General features: G+C 41.7%; 1 protein-coding gene across 1 annotated transcript in view; it reads right to left on the bottom strand.

The window, feature by feature from the left end:
* RABGAP1L (RAB GTPase activating protein 1 like) overlaps positions 1–14,352 on the bottom strand; it is a 393,018-nt gene that overhangs the window by 16,570 nt on the left and 362,096 nt on the right. The window contains exons 21-22 of the mRNA XM_025044002.1: positions 12,548–12,640; positions 2,657–2,767 (exon numbers count right to left, since the gene is read on the bottom strand). Of these exons, the coding sequence (XP_024899770.1) occupies positions 2,657–2,767; positions 12,548–12,640 (204 nt within the window). The remainder of the gene's footprint in view (positions 1–2,656; positions 2,768–12,547; positions 12,641–14,352) is intronic.

A 14,352-nucleotide genomic window follows, 5' to 3' on the forward strand; every position in this document is an offset into this window, starting at 1 on the left:
CCTGCAAGGACAATTTTTATTCTTCCAACAGGCTTCCAAGGGCAGGGCCCAGCCTGCCTCAATTCTTTAAAAAGAGAGAGAAAGAGAGGTAGGAAGGGAAGAAATAAGCGTAAGAAGAAACAAACGAAGGAATCTTTTCTTCAGGGACTGATCTAGTATCCACGTGAGGTGCACGGGACCAATGATTCCAGAAGTAACCACACAGCAGTCACTCCAGACTGATTCACAAAATGAATTTTCCTGGAAAAACTTTTAAATAATAAACCTTTAATTATTTTTATCTTTAAATAATGTATTTATCTAGATGATCTATTTTAAAACGATATATTTTAATAATATTAAAATAATACATTTTATTATTTTAAAAATCTTAAATTTTAAAATAACATATTTTTTCTAATTATTAAAAAGTTATAATACGTATTATTACTTAATTAATTTAAGTAATTTAAAGTCTTCTTATAAAAGGTTAGGTAATTTAAAGTATTCTTATAAAAGATTAGTAATCGAGAAAATAAAAGTTTAAAGATGAGTATAAAAATTAAATTTATTCTTGTCACCCAGAGATACCTAGTGGCCACATTTTGATGTATTTCCTTCTAGGCTTTTTCTCCTGTTGAGGCATATTCCAGCCTCCTACAGAATGGCCCTATGCCAGCCATATCCCTTGCAATTTAGATGCAAACATTATACACAAATTAATTTATCGTTTTTTTAAAAATATTATATCGTTATCTTCCCATTGTTTTTAAAAACTATTCCCAAAAGATATTTTACAGAGACATTTTCTTTCATTCTCGCCTTCTGGTCGACCCACATATTATTTCTATTTTTTCTTCTTATAAGTAACACCGCAGAAAATAACCTTATATATATGTATGTTTGACCAAATCTCTATTTTGTTAGGATAGCTTTTCAAGTCAGAGTGTGTGTGTGTATTTCTTCATTTATAAAATGAAATATTAAAACACAGGCTTAATGGAGTCGCTGGGAAAATTAAATGAGCTAATGCTTACTAGTGCTTGGTACGCAGTCTGTATTTAATTTCACTAATTTTTAAACCTTTGAAAGGCTTGATGTATACTACCAAGTACATGACCCATACAACTTTCAATCTACACCTCTAGCTCATTTCACTGCATCTCCACTGAGACCAACCGCTTAAAACTTTCTTCAGCCATTTTAAGCCACCTTAGCAAAACTATTAACAGATAAAAGATTTGAAATGACAGAATCAACTGTGAGTGAAGGCCAACCGGAAAGCCTAATACGGAACCAAGAATTTCATTACCGTACGAAGTCACCGCCACCGTCTTATCAACACGAAAGCGTGACAGCCGAGGTCAGGCCGGCGTGGCCCTGGCCGTCTGGGGACGCCTCTCCGTCTCTGCTCCGGGCTCTCTCAGTCACACGTTTTCCACACCAGCTCTAACGACTTCCGAACAGGCTGGCTGCGTGGGGTCTGTGGCTGAGAGGGCCACCCCCCGCGCCCCACGCAGCTCTGGCTTTCTACCTTTGGGATCCGGTGATTGTGCTTTACCTGCCAACCCCATCTAATGCTGACTCCCCCAGCTCCCTCTTCTCCCCCCGTTAGCTCTATGCTCCTCGCATGGTGGTTAAAGCTTTTGAGCTGCAAAATTAGCTGTTTATATGAGGAAAAGAGGTTGGGGCAGGGACCATTTTTATACATTTTAAAAATTCTTTCCATTTTAAACATTTGATCAGATTTATACCATCAGTGGATTTGTATTTTAAATATTGTCAATTCTTAGTGAGAGCACAGGTGAATGCCTTTGTTAGGGATTCTGTGGTCTACATCTCAGTTTTCCTGACCCTGCGCCATTCATCGGGGATATTCCCTTTTTAAAAGTTAGGAAATAGAGTGATAATTTTAAATCCGCACAAGACCTCTTGGACATTGCCGACTTCGCTTGAAAACTCCAGCTAGGAAACAGGAAGCCCTCAAGCTTCCCCGTGGTAAAGAACGAGGGAAGTTAAACGACTTAAGGTCTCCCTAGCAACAGCTAGTGTTTATTCAACACATCCTAGGGAGGCGCTTTACCCCACTTAATTCTCATGTCATCCCTATGAAGCAGACTTTCTTAAGCCTACAGGCAGGTTGAGAACTGCCTGGGGCACTTGGTTAGGATATGGTGATGCCAGGATTCACACCCCGAGAGTGTTGGCTCTTAGCCAGCAGGATGCCTGTCAACCGGACAATATATATATCTTAATGCACTTCCTTCATTGTAGGTGAGAATTCTTTTTGGAACGAAAAGTAAAGAGCCACCCAACGTCGGCGTGGCATCAGTACCCTCTTGGTGACTCATGTTCCCCAGTGATTACGCTCACAGCCCTCCGTCTAGGAAAGGTGCAGATGAAGAGATGCCAGAGAAGTTTAGAGGTATCGAAAAAGCACATCGCACGTGCTGTTTGGAAGTGACTCCAACCTTTCCCGAAGACTTGCGTTTTCCACCGGCTCCGAGGACACCAGCGGGCCCCACCCACCTACCCCACCCGCCCATTCGGCCAGTGACAGTCAACTCGGTGTCCAGTACGGGGAAGCCCCAGCGGGACTGCGGTCAGAGCAGCTCGGTCCTTGCCCTTGAGGAGGTTGTCACGGTCTTATTCCGACCTAGCGAGTGATGAAGTTTACCTGATCCAAGTCATTCCGCAGAGCAATTTTGCTGGTCACTAGTTCGTGGGCGAGGTCGTCATTCTCTTGTTCCAACCTCATGCTGGCCTCCTGCAACCTCCGGTTCTCCCTCTGCGGGAAGAAAACAACAGCCCAGAGGTGGGCGTTAGTGGCCGGACGGACTAGCAGCGGCAGGCGGGCCCGGTGAGGAAGAATAAGCAGCAGCAACACAGTGAACTTCTGCAGGAGTGAGGGGTGGGGCGGGGGCGCAGGGAGGCGGGACTGCTGTCTGGGAAACCGGTGAGTGAAGCCAGCGGTGCGGATGCGGCGGTCCCCCAGGGACACTCGCCACGGGCCCTGGGAGCCCCCAAACGGGACCTCGTTATGACAAAGATGCCACACAAAGCGAACTTCCCACACCTAAGCCCCATCCTGTGAGGTTTCCACATAGACCCAGGATGCAGACACGGTCAGTTCTTTGTTTGGAACATGCAGAATAACCCCACCTTGACCGCAAAGGAAACCACAGACAAGGCAGGGGTGAGATGGGAGAAACCTCTAGACGTTTCTTCAGACTGTCTTTCCAATAGCTGGGTTCAAATTCTCTGAGTGTATGTCAGAGCACGGAATCAAGAATCAGGACTTTGCTACCAACTGACATTTCCATTCTCTGGGTAAAAAGATATTTACTTCTCTGAACGATTTTTGTGTCACTAAGAGCAATAACCCTTTAACGTCCCTAAAGGTTTGCTTTGGGTATCACCTTGTTACGAAGTAAGGTCTCCCCTTAACTAGCCATTACGAACTGTACACTCCCATCGGAATACCCACATAGCGTCTTCCATTCTGTGTATCAAAAGCTTTCTCTGCTACTGTTAGCAGTTACAGGAGATTCGAGAGAGAGCTGACAGGAAAGGTTCGATGTGACGAGACCTTCCTGTTTTTTCAGTTTTACACTCCCAACGGTGTTTTCTGCAAGGGCGGCAAAAACTCAGACAAAGCAGCATTGCACAAGCAGAAGACAAACCTATGTCCTGGAAGAGAGTGTACTGTGGCATACTCCGTGTGCGCGTGTGCGTGTGAAGTTTACCTTCTATAGAACAACCTGGGGTTTGTTATATGGAAAGAAGAAAACCTAATTTTTTTTTTTTTCCAAAGGGCCAAGAAACAGATGGTAAGGGCAAAGCCTGACGCTTCCGTGGAGGCGAAGGATCCAAACACAGGGCCAGCAGAGAAGCTAAAGGACAAACCTGTACTTTGACTACAGCCAGACAACAGGGCTCATTTCTACCTTGTCTTTGGGAGAAGGTAGACTGGGACAGTTGGGGAATGTTAAAACATCTTTGAAAAAGATACTCACTAAAAAAAGATTTAAAAAAATCCCAAATAACTTACTTTTAAATAAATTCATGATAGAATTCTATGCAGTGTTAAAATATAAGTGGAAAAAATATTTAATGACAGAAGAAATGCTTATGCTACTTTGTAGATAACCAGAAAAGATAAATAACCAGAAAAATCCCATTTTCATAACATGAATAATACATATTAACGGTGGGTAGTGGGTTATTTTTGTTGTCTTTGTGATAGGAAAAGGTTTTCAGGTTTTCTACAATGAATATATAGCACGTGTATTTTAAAAGTTTAAGAAGTTGTTTAAAAAATAAAAAGCAGTTTAGAATTTCAATTCCACTGGAAAGGGTTCAAATGTCAAAATGAGAATTTTTAAGTTCACTTTTGTTAGAAGCTCACTTCCTACAGGAAACCACACTGGATCTTCATTTGTGACCAACACACAATGTAACCTCTCAAAAGTGATGCCTCACCAGGACCCCTTTCCTGAGATGTCCCCGCAAAGACAGTGGACATATTGTACGCATAGGGGCAAATTGTACGCATCAGATTCTGTCTGCCCTTCCCCCCTACGGACATCCGACCCTCCCACAGAAGCATCATGAACGTGGAGATTAGCATATTTACAAAGCCAGGATGTCAACAGCTGACTCCTTCGATTTTTGTTGAAGTGATCTGCATTCTAGCAGGGGCTGGAGAGTTAGTTTTTCACTCCAATATATCTAAACTATTACTCCTTTTTTTTTTTTGTGGAAACATACTTGTCGAAAACGCACACTAAAATAAAACTTTCGGAAACTTTTCTAATACGTGTCTTCCTCGCCAGAAGAGACAGCCACACCCACACTACTGCCTACAACGCATTTCACAAAGCCCAGAAGAGATTTTTCTCATTTCTTGATACATCCCTTCCCAAGAGACTGTGCTAAGGCTCCTGCAATATCGATTCCTGAGCTGCGTCCTGTTTCTACGGAAACTGTATTTGCAGGGCTCCAAGGCACAGAAAGGTCCTCTCACTATTATTTACACCACATTCGTTTGGCACAAGTGGATGTGTTCTAGCTGCCGGTTGCTCACGTAACAGTGACACATGCTTAGCATCGAGTTAAAAATGACCTCCGGGTAAAGTCACACGGCACTAGTGGAAAAGTACTTGGTTCAAAGTATTCAAAAAACGCACCAGGGAGCGACTTCCCCTCTGATTAGAGATCGATGTCTGATGGGTTATATTAGACACGAAAGAGATGTGAGCTCAGCGGAAATTCTGACTGGTAACGTCCCATTATGCCTGTCGCAGCTCGAACCCATATAGACACACAGCTGAGAGGGGAAGGGGTGGCGAGGGGGAGATGTGGGAGAAATTCCGAGTGTCTGAGGGTCCCTAAAAAGCAAAACAGCCGACGAGGCACACCTAGTGGCTTTTGCTTTAGCAGGAAGCTTCTGCTCGGTGTCTGCAAAGCAAGCGGCCGAGTGGGAAATGACCCCTGCTCCGCACTCACACACGTGGAAAGCAAGCTCGGGGGCCGGAAATGCAGTATCGTCCTCCCGAGAACAAACCCGGGGCCGGCGAGGTGGCCGCAGGGGTCCGCCAGTGCCACTGAGGGCTGCGTGAGCCACCGCTACCGAGGTGGAGATTTTCTACAAAGAACTCGATCACACTCGCCAAGGGTGTCAAGAGAGACCGCATTACTTGGCTGTCTTCGCCAGCTGTTCCCAAGGAGCCAAAATACCTGTTTTCAGAGCTGACTGCTTCGAGAAAAAGTTTGCCTTTATACCAGAATGGAGAAGAAGGTTTGCTTGTGACGGGCTTGAGAAAGGCAGCGACCTTGCTTGGTTCACTTGGAAAGGTTAGCAAGGGCCGAACATGTAGGAGAGACCTGAACTCAGCCCCGTTCGCCTCGGTCAGTCCGGAGGTCGTCACATGTCATACGTTTGCACAAGGAGATGTGCCAGATGCTCAGGGCCAGTAGGCAAAACAGGCAAATCGCTTCCCTTGCCTTTTGGCAAAGACTCCAGGAGATGCTGCTTCCATAACTCTCAAAACTCACATCGCACCGTCTGAATCACGCTCCACCTCACACGATGGACAGCGTTTGAACAAAAAGACAGCAGCTTTCCTCATGTGTCCCCTCCCCTCCCACACAGCAGAAGCACAGCTAGGAAAGTGCAGTTAGTAACTTTGGGGAGGAGGATACTGCATTTCTCAGAGAGACAGACGCCGATGTTACGGACACACACAGATAAAAAAACTTACCTCAAAAGTCATAGACCAACTACCGTTTTCAATCATAGGTACAAAGACAATTCAAAAAAAAAAAAAATGATCCAATGAAATTGCACACCTACTAAGACATTTAGTCAATGGTAATAACGAGAACAGACACTTGTTAATGTTATTCTGCCGTCTTGTTTTCCCTCAGAGTGTCGTACGCTCTAAGGGACCGCAAACATTCGGTGAAGAAAGAATACTGGAGGCAGCCAGTGGGCAAGTGTCATCTCAGGAAGGCCGACAGCTGGAACGCCTCCCTCTCCACAGCTATCTGCAGTTTGCTTGCCTGACGAAAATGGCGTGTGGAGCTATGACCAGCTACAGTGCGAGCTGTTAAAATTAGTGGGTGGAAATAACTTCCTTATGTGACAGGGTTGGAAGCCTTGCAGAATAGTTCGTCTTCGGGCAAGAGGATGACACTGCTGGGCAGGGGGATGCAAAAGAAAAGTCGCGTCGCCGGGCTCCTGTGTCTGAGGGCTGAAGTGTGGGCGAAACAGCGCGAGGAATGGTGAACATCATTTTTTCCAAGATGAGAAAACAGAAAAATGTGAGCTGGCAATCAAAAGAAAATAAACTAAGCCTTAAAAGGAAAAAATGATGGGAAAAGAGGCGGCTTTATAAACTCCAGCTCAGTGTTTGGGGTGTGTTGCTGCTGCTCTAATGAATTGCTGGCACTGGTTTTTGTAGTCACTTAAGGGTCAGGAGAAAAATGTTTTTCTAAAAGATGCAGTGCAATTTTATTAGCAATAACACACTCCGCTCTCACTTATTTTGTTTTGGATACCTCTTTCAAAGGAGTTGATAATCACCATATTCAAATATCAGAAGGTTTTTTGACATTCAAAGTAAAATGCCTACAGAGGAAATGTTTAAATGTCTACATTGTCTGTAAATGAAGCTTTGAGGAAGAAGACCTGGATGTTTAAAATCATTTTATGTTCATCCTTTACCCAACATATCCAATTTTATCTTTCTGTTGGAAACTTTAAAAATGTTAATGTCAAACTAAAAACAAAATCTTGGCAGTTGCAAGGCAGACTGTATTTCTTTGGGTGCTTAAAAAAATAATCTTAGATTATATTCTAGTACAGCGGTCAGCAAACTTTTAATATAAATGGCCAGATAGTAAATACTTTCAGCTCTGCAAGCCAGCCACATGGTCTTCGTTGAGACTATTCAACTCTGTCATTGCTGAGCAAAAGCAAACAATAACTAAACAAGTGGGTGTGGCTGTGTTCCAATAAAACTTTATTTACAAAAACAGGCAGTGGGCCGCATCTGGCCCACAGGCCACAGTTTGCAAATCCCTGCTCTACTCTAGCATACAGATCAAATTTTGCAAGAGCAAATGGGTTACAGATGATGTAGAAACATATGAGTATGACATAACTTTCTCAGTAATACTACCTTACCAGAAAATAAAACTTACTAAAAATTAGAGAAAATCTTTGGAGAATTCATTCTGAAGATCATCAATAAACAAACTTAGAAATTCTTAATATGCATAACATTTACACCCAAGTGTTAAATGTAACTCCATCAGCAGACGAGCATCATAGGAAACCACCTGCTACTTCTTAGCTAAGTTGCTCAAGAAGCCTCAGGCCGGCATTCTCCACCATCCTACAAACAGCGACTTCGCTGGGTTATCCAGGCTCAGAGAGTGGCAGCTTTCTGAAGTTTATCATTATGTTACCACAGTTATCACGGAAACCATCCTCTTGACTATGACTATTCATTAAAAGCACACTATTTCATGACATAAATACTTCCAAAAGCCAACCACGGTCTTTGTGATATGGAAAAATAAAAAAATGTAAGTTTATTTTCATTCATAGAAAAACATTTTTCAAAGATGGATTCACTCATCTTGACTTCTTTGAACAAGGAAGGGCCCAACACAGTGAGAAAAAGAGAAACCTTACCCTTCCACCCCAGGTAAAAAGTTTAGCATAATTTAAATTCTCCACTACTCAAGTTAAAAACAATATGTGGTAATTGTTCTAAATTATTTCATCAGATATGTGAGGATGGTAAATAATATACATACAATTAAGCTCTACTTCAAGTATTCAGTTTGTATTGTCTTCACCATGTACAATTAAACAGCTTAATTTTAAATTATAGGCAGGAACAATTGCTCTACAAAAACTAGTATCTACGAGAAAAACATTTTATAAACCTAGAGGAATTATTTTTTCTGTTTGGCTTACATTTTGATTTTAAAAAATTACTATGTCTATACTCTAGAAAAGAGTTAAATATTCTAAATTTAATTATATTGAACATGGATAAGATACTTCAGTTAGAAATTATGTACTTATATTAATATCTGTGTCCCAAACCCGAGAGAGTACAAAAGCATTCCTGATTCTTTCTAGGATTTGCCCATCTGGAATAGGTAATAATGTAACCTTCATTATGTTTTGGGAGTCACCGAATTTAATTAATTAGCTGTCCTTTTTAAGGCTTAACCCACATTTGTGCAAGTAGTTCTGTAATTAAACAAGAAAGGCACAGCGTCTTCTGGAGGTAGATGGTGGCTACAGGTCTCCAAAAAGTGTTGCCAATTCATTACATTAGAAAACTAACTTTCTCCAAACGGGAACAATTCATCTCCTTAACATAGAAGGAATATTTTAATTTCTGAAATTTTTAAATGCTTATTAGGGACTTGGCTACTAATTTTTAAAATGTACTAAAACAGCCACAAATACTCATGAATATTTTCTCGGGACTTGTATGAAAAAGAAAATATACGTGACGTATTTCTACAGACAAATCTTTATCCTGAATTTCACTTCATTTGAAATCAATAAATACGTTTACAAACCAAAATATCAGAGTACATAAATACTACTATACACCTTTGGCCAGGTCAAACTTAAGGACAATAAAAGAGGCTTATGATAACTATTCTATATTCTTCTTCCAATAACGTTTCCTTTCTCTATCTTGAAATCTAGTCATGAAGATAAACAGAAAAAGCACACTAAAAAAATAACTGTAAGCAGTCATTATAGAGCTCGCTGAGCTGTGCTTGTATATATGTGTATGACATATATATGCAAATGAATGTACCGCTCACTTATGTTGTCCCTTCTCTATAAACATGGGCACACATAGGATCTACAGTCATTAATCAGCTCCAATTCTGACAGGAAGGACTCCCCTCCCGCAAGTATGGCTTCTGTGCAGGTTCCTCTAATGAGACTTAGGTTTCTGAGAGGAAGATGGTGGGCTAGATGCCAATCCTCCCAGAACATTTTGCTTGCATTTTTCTGAGATATAATTCACATAAAATTCATAAAAAAAAAAAAAAACCAACAAAATTCATCTTTTAAAATGCACTAGTCAGTGGTTTCAGTATATTCACCAACACTACCTAATTCCAGAACATTCTCATTGCGCATAAAGCTATAAAATTTAAATTTACACCAACACCATTTCATCTCTTTTTCTGCAGTTAAGACTGAAGTGTTCGATACAGGTTATGATGATGTACCCTGAGAATGCAGATATTTGCGTATGTCATGAAAATAGACTGAAAACACATGTTTAGACAGATAGAGCAAGCATGAGACTGCCGGGAGCTACCTCTGCATTGCTGGACCTTCATCCTACCTCGGGCTTCTCTGCAATAGCCCACTTCATACACCGCCACGCTGAGGAGAAATAGCATCGAACTGAAAAATCGCTTAGACTACCTTAACTCGTGACATTTCTGGGCCTTTTTCTTTTTAATTGACGTAACCTTCCTAACTGCCTTGCCTAAGCTAGAAGTAAACACGGCACTGTAAGCAGCATGGATCCTAGCGGCTGAGAAGGCTTATCAGTGAGCTGCTATACATTCCGGCTCGGAGCCTCAAAGGGCTTCCCAAGTTATTCTTCTTAAACATTTACGTAACTAGGTTCCCGGTCCAAGATCTTCGAATTATGAAGTGCTCGTTCCCGGGATTTAGATCTTATTCTTGACAGGATTAAATTTAGAAGATATTAAAAGGTATTTTTCTAAGACACTATCCTAGTATAATTAAGATCATTATAATTAGCTTCTTACATTAGAAATTAAATATCTGAAAGAATGAATCTGTTTGTGGTTAGAAACTATGTTGTCAATTTTCACCTTGAAAATGTAATTATAATTTGAGGATATACTTTTACCAGGTGTATCCACGGCCAGTACAAATGTCTAGACATTATTAAAGGGTATAAGGGCATTAGTTAGATGATGTATTGACAAGCTGTTACGAAAATACGAAAGAATTCATTATAAAGGGTAGCTGATATGCACAGATAGAAGAGGCCACAACACTCAAACTAAAAAGTAATAACCGTTTTTGAAATGAAAACAAAAAGTTTAATTTTACTTTGATCCCTCAAGAAAAATTGTACACATTGATAGTCTCATGTGCGGTAAGCATTTCAAAAAATAATATGCATCGTACTATTTATTTATACATATCTGCTTTGACACAAAAAGGATTTAAGAAACAATAACAAGTTCAGTCCCAGACACATTTTAAATATACAATTTTAGTCTTCCATCTCCCTCTCTTCTGTTTTAAAGCACGCTCCCCAGCTGTTACTCGTCACAGTGGCAGCCATGAGGAAAGCAGAATGACACAATCAGTACGGGGCTTCATTTTGGATCCTCATAAATGTTTTATAATTACTACGTCAAGCCTCTCTAAAGCAGCGTGCCACATGAGCTACATTAAAACTCGTTTTACTGAGGGGTGGGTGGTCACTTTCAAGCCTCATTCTACGAGCACCTTATGTGTTAACGTTATCTGCCAGAGCAGCAGGTGAGATTTTATCGCCAGTTCTGTAGCCAGTTCTATAAACGAGAGAATCAACACACTGATGTTGGATTATTGGACAGCAAGACGTAGGAGAAATCAGAGGAAGGTCAGCAAGGGCCGGGCGCATATTATCATTCTAGGAACATGTGGGTAGCATGAGGCAGGAGGCCTGACAAGGCCGAAACGACCGTTCATTGCAGACCGACCGAGTGCTGGGTACTGAGCATGCGCCGTCCCCTAACCTCACAGCTATCCTCAAGGGAATGCGCACACTCCACGCTTTGCAGACGAGAAGGGGTTCCATGGCTAGTCCAAGACGCTCAACATGGGCATAGGGCTTAAAAGCCCCCAGCTCAGATTTCAAATCCTGTGCTCTTTTTATGGAAAGCCAGGATTCGAACTCAGGTCCGACTGCCAAGTCCATAGACGCCTGCCACCCTGCCCCTCTCTGATCCACCCCCAACGCTATTCAGTTTGGCGCCAAAGACAAGATGGACGGCGTGACCCTAGCTGCCCACGTCCGCCTCTCTGACCACATCGAGGCAACTCTAGTTACGACCATGGGAGTCATGCCACTCTGGGTGACCTCGTGATGCCACCCCAGTACTTGGCATCTTGGCAGGACATTTCAACGTCAGTGGTGCTCACTGTGAAAATACGACATTCTCTTATCCTAATGTACTGACGTGGGGAGGGACAGAACCGCGCATCTGTAGGAATCTGAAGATTTAAAACGTGTTGAGGAGAGAACAATATTTGTTGGAAAAGGTCTGAAATCAGTACTTGCCCCCCATCGCGTCATGGGGACAGGGTTCCTAACTGCCACTAAAGAGATCTAGCTTTGCGAAGAGCCCAATTTTCAAAAAGACTATAATTACTTAACTACGATATTAAATGGAAATCATTTTGACTCTGAACCTGAATACTGTAGTGAAACGTCACCGTTGCTCATGAACTTGTCTAGGAAAGAAATGTTGCGACAAACACCATCTCTGTGCTCGATGGACCTTGTGGTTTTATTTTTTCCTTCCGAATGCATTTGTATTGTTAACATTTGCTACAGACACAGGTGCGTCTGAAAGATTCTCGTGCCAGTCTTGGAACAGTTCACCTTCTAGAAGTCCCTGGGGAGGTGACCGTGCACAGCTAAAACCGTACTGTGACATTTTCCTTTTCCTCTCATTTTTGAAAGTAGTCGATAGCCACTTTCTTTCTTTTTCCCTCTCTTTCTCTCAGCTTCTTATGAAGATTCCCAGTATAAATGCACCAGGTGGCGTTACCTACAAATATACAAACTGAAAGAAAAGAAATATTACGGTTGGCTACTCAGGAGTCTCCTGAAGTGAAAACATACCTGGACATTTAGCATGGTCACAGAGTGTCAAAATCAATCGGGAATGAACAAAGGGACTTGGACTGGCCACAACTGCTGCTTTAGGGTCGGGAAGGCACTTTGCTGTGGCAGGTGGCCCACGTGTCCCATACCTTGTATCTGTCCATCGGGTCTTCCTGCTGCAGCTGGCTCTCCCGCATGGTCTGATATTCCTTCTCATATTTCTTCAGCTTCTTAGTCGGTACCTGCAGGCAGCAGAGGAAAAGCTTGTTACACAGGGAGGTCATGTAGGAAAACCTTTTCTAAAGTGTCTCCCAATTAAGTCTCTGGCATTCTCGGGGAACATGCCCAGCTCAAAGCTGGGGCGGGGCTGGGAGGATCTAGATTCTGGCGCAGGGGTCTGTAAATCTTTCCTCTACAAGTCCAGCGAGTGTGTTCTTTAGGCTTCATGGGTCACAGTCCAGGTCACGGCTACCCCACTCTGTTATCACACACAAGCTGCCACAGGTGATACGTAAACGAATGAGCGTGGCCATACTATAAACCGTTTTTTCACAAAAATGGGCTGTACTTTGTCCATCTATGTTCTATAATACTGCTGATGTTATAGCTTTTTCTTGTCAATGTATTTAACAATGCTATTAATTCTATTAACTACCTTTCTTTAAGTAAAATTTGCTCATAGCCTACATTATTTTATAACTAAAAAACTGTGCAACAAAAAATATTTTTAAATAAAGTTAATATACCAGAGAGAAAGAAGATTCTCAAGTTCACCACTGAAAACTCAAAGAAATATGGAATCATTGTGCCCTATGAGATAATAGAAAATCATCTAAACAATTCATCTATTTCTTGCTAAAATTATGTCATCTTTAAAAGATAGTAGACTACTCATTTCTGAGGAAAGACTAGAATCTTACAGAATCTTAGTATGATAAAAATAAATCAGCATAGCATAGTGTAAAGGTCATAGATTTTGCCACTGGATAGAGCAGGGTCTGAATGTTAATATTTTATTAACCTGCTGGCAAACAGGTATTTGCCCTCTCTTAGCCTGAGTTTCTTCATCTGTAAAATGACACGCAAACAGATTTCTACTTCACAGGTTGTCAGGAAAAGTTACTGATAAAACGTAGGTAAAATATTTAAAATAATGCCTGGTTCATGGATATTTAAAAAGTTATTTTTAATACATATCTACTCGAAATTAATGTATTGTAATCTACTATGTTCCATATAACAGATAAAGTCTACCTTCAGGTTTTCCTCAGACAATCAAAATTATGTAATTCCTTTAGACATCAAAATCTTAATGTTTAGGTCCTAAAGCAGGTGACTTGAAATGGGAAAAAAATATATTTACTTTTTTAAAAGATTACAAATGTGTTATTTTGCTGAATCCTTGGGGACTTCGTGAAGGCAAGGACGAGGTGTTGATGCCTCAGGATCCATCATGATGCCTACCCAAAAGTACTGGCCCCTACGAGGCTTGACAGATTGTTTCTCATTGAGTTCGAAACACAGTACTTAGAAAGCGTGTTGTGTACGTGTGAGAGACAGCAAGAGAGAAAGCACCAAAATGGACATAAAATTGCCTTCCAGTTTTCTGAGATGCCGACAGTTAAATTTTCTGGAATCTAACCAGAGTTGGTCACATCGAAAGCGAGGCCATCAGGTGCCATTCCCTATCTCCTTCTAATTACTCTGTTCTTCCCACCCAGGAACACGATGAAGTGTGGGATTATTTGCTTCTCACCACACCTGGGAAGTTTCCCAGACTCGGTCCGAACCTGACAGACAGTGTAAGTCATTCAACAAAACGAGGACAATCTTATGGCTGATGGGAGACCGTCTCCCCACTCAGACAAGCAACAGGACCCTCCCCGGGTGTAACCGAATTGCAAAACCTGTCGAATATTGTCGTGAGACCTTAACTTCAGGCTGTGACCAACTA

Source organism: Pteropus alecto, unplaced genomic scaffold (assembly GCF_000325575.1).
Source record: "Pteropus alecto unplaced genomic scaffold, ASM32557v1 scaffold101, whole genome shotgun sequence".
NCBI classification, from domain to species: domain Eukaryota; kingdom Metazoa; phylum Chordata; class Mammalia; order Chiroptera; family Pteropodidae; genus Pteropus; species Pteropus alecto.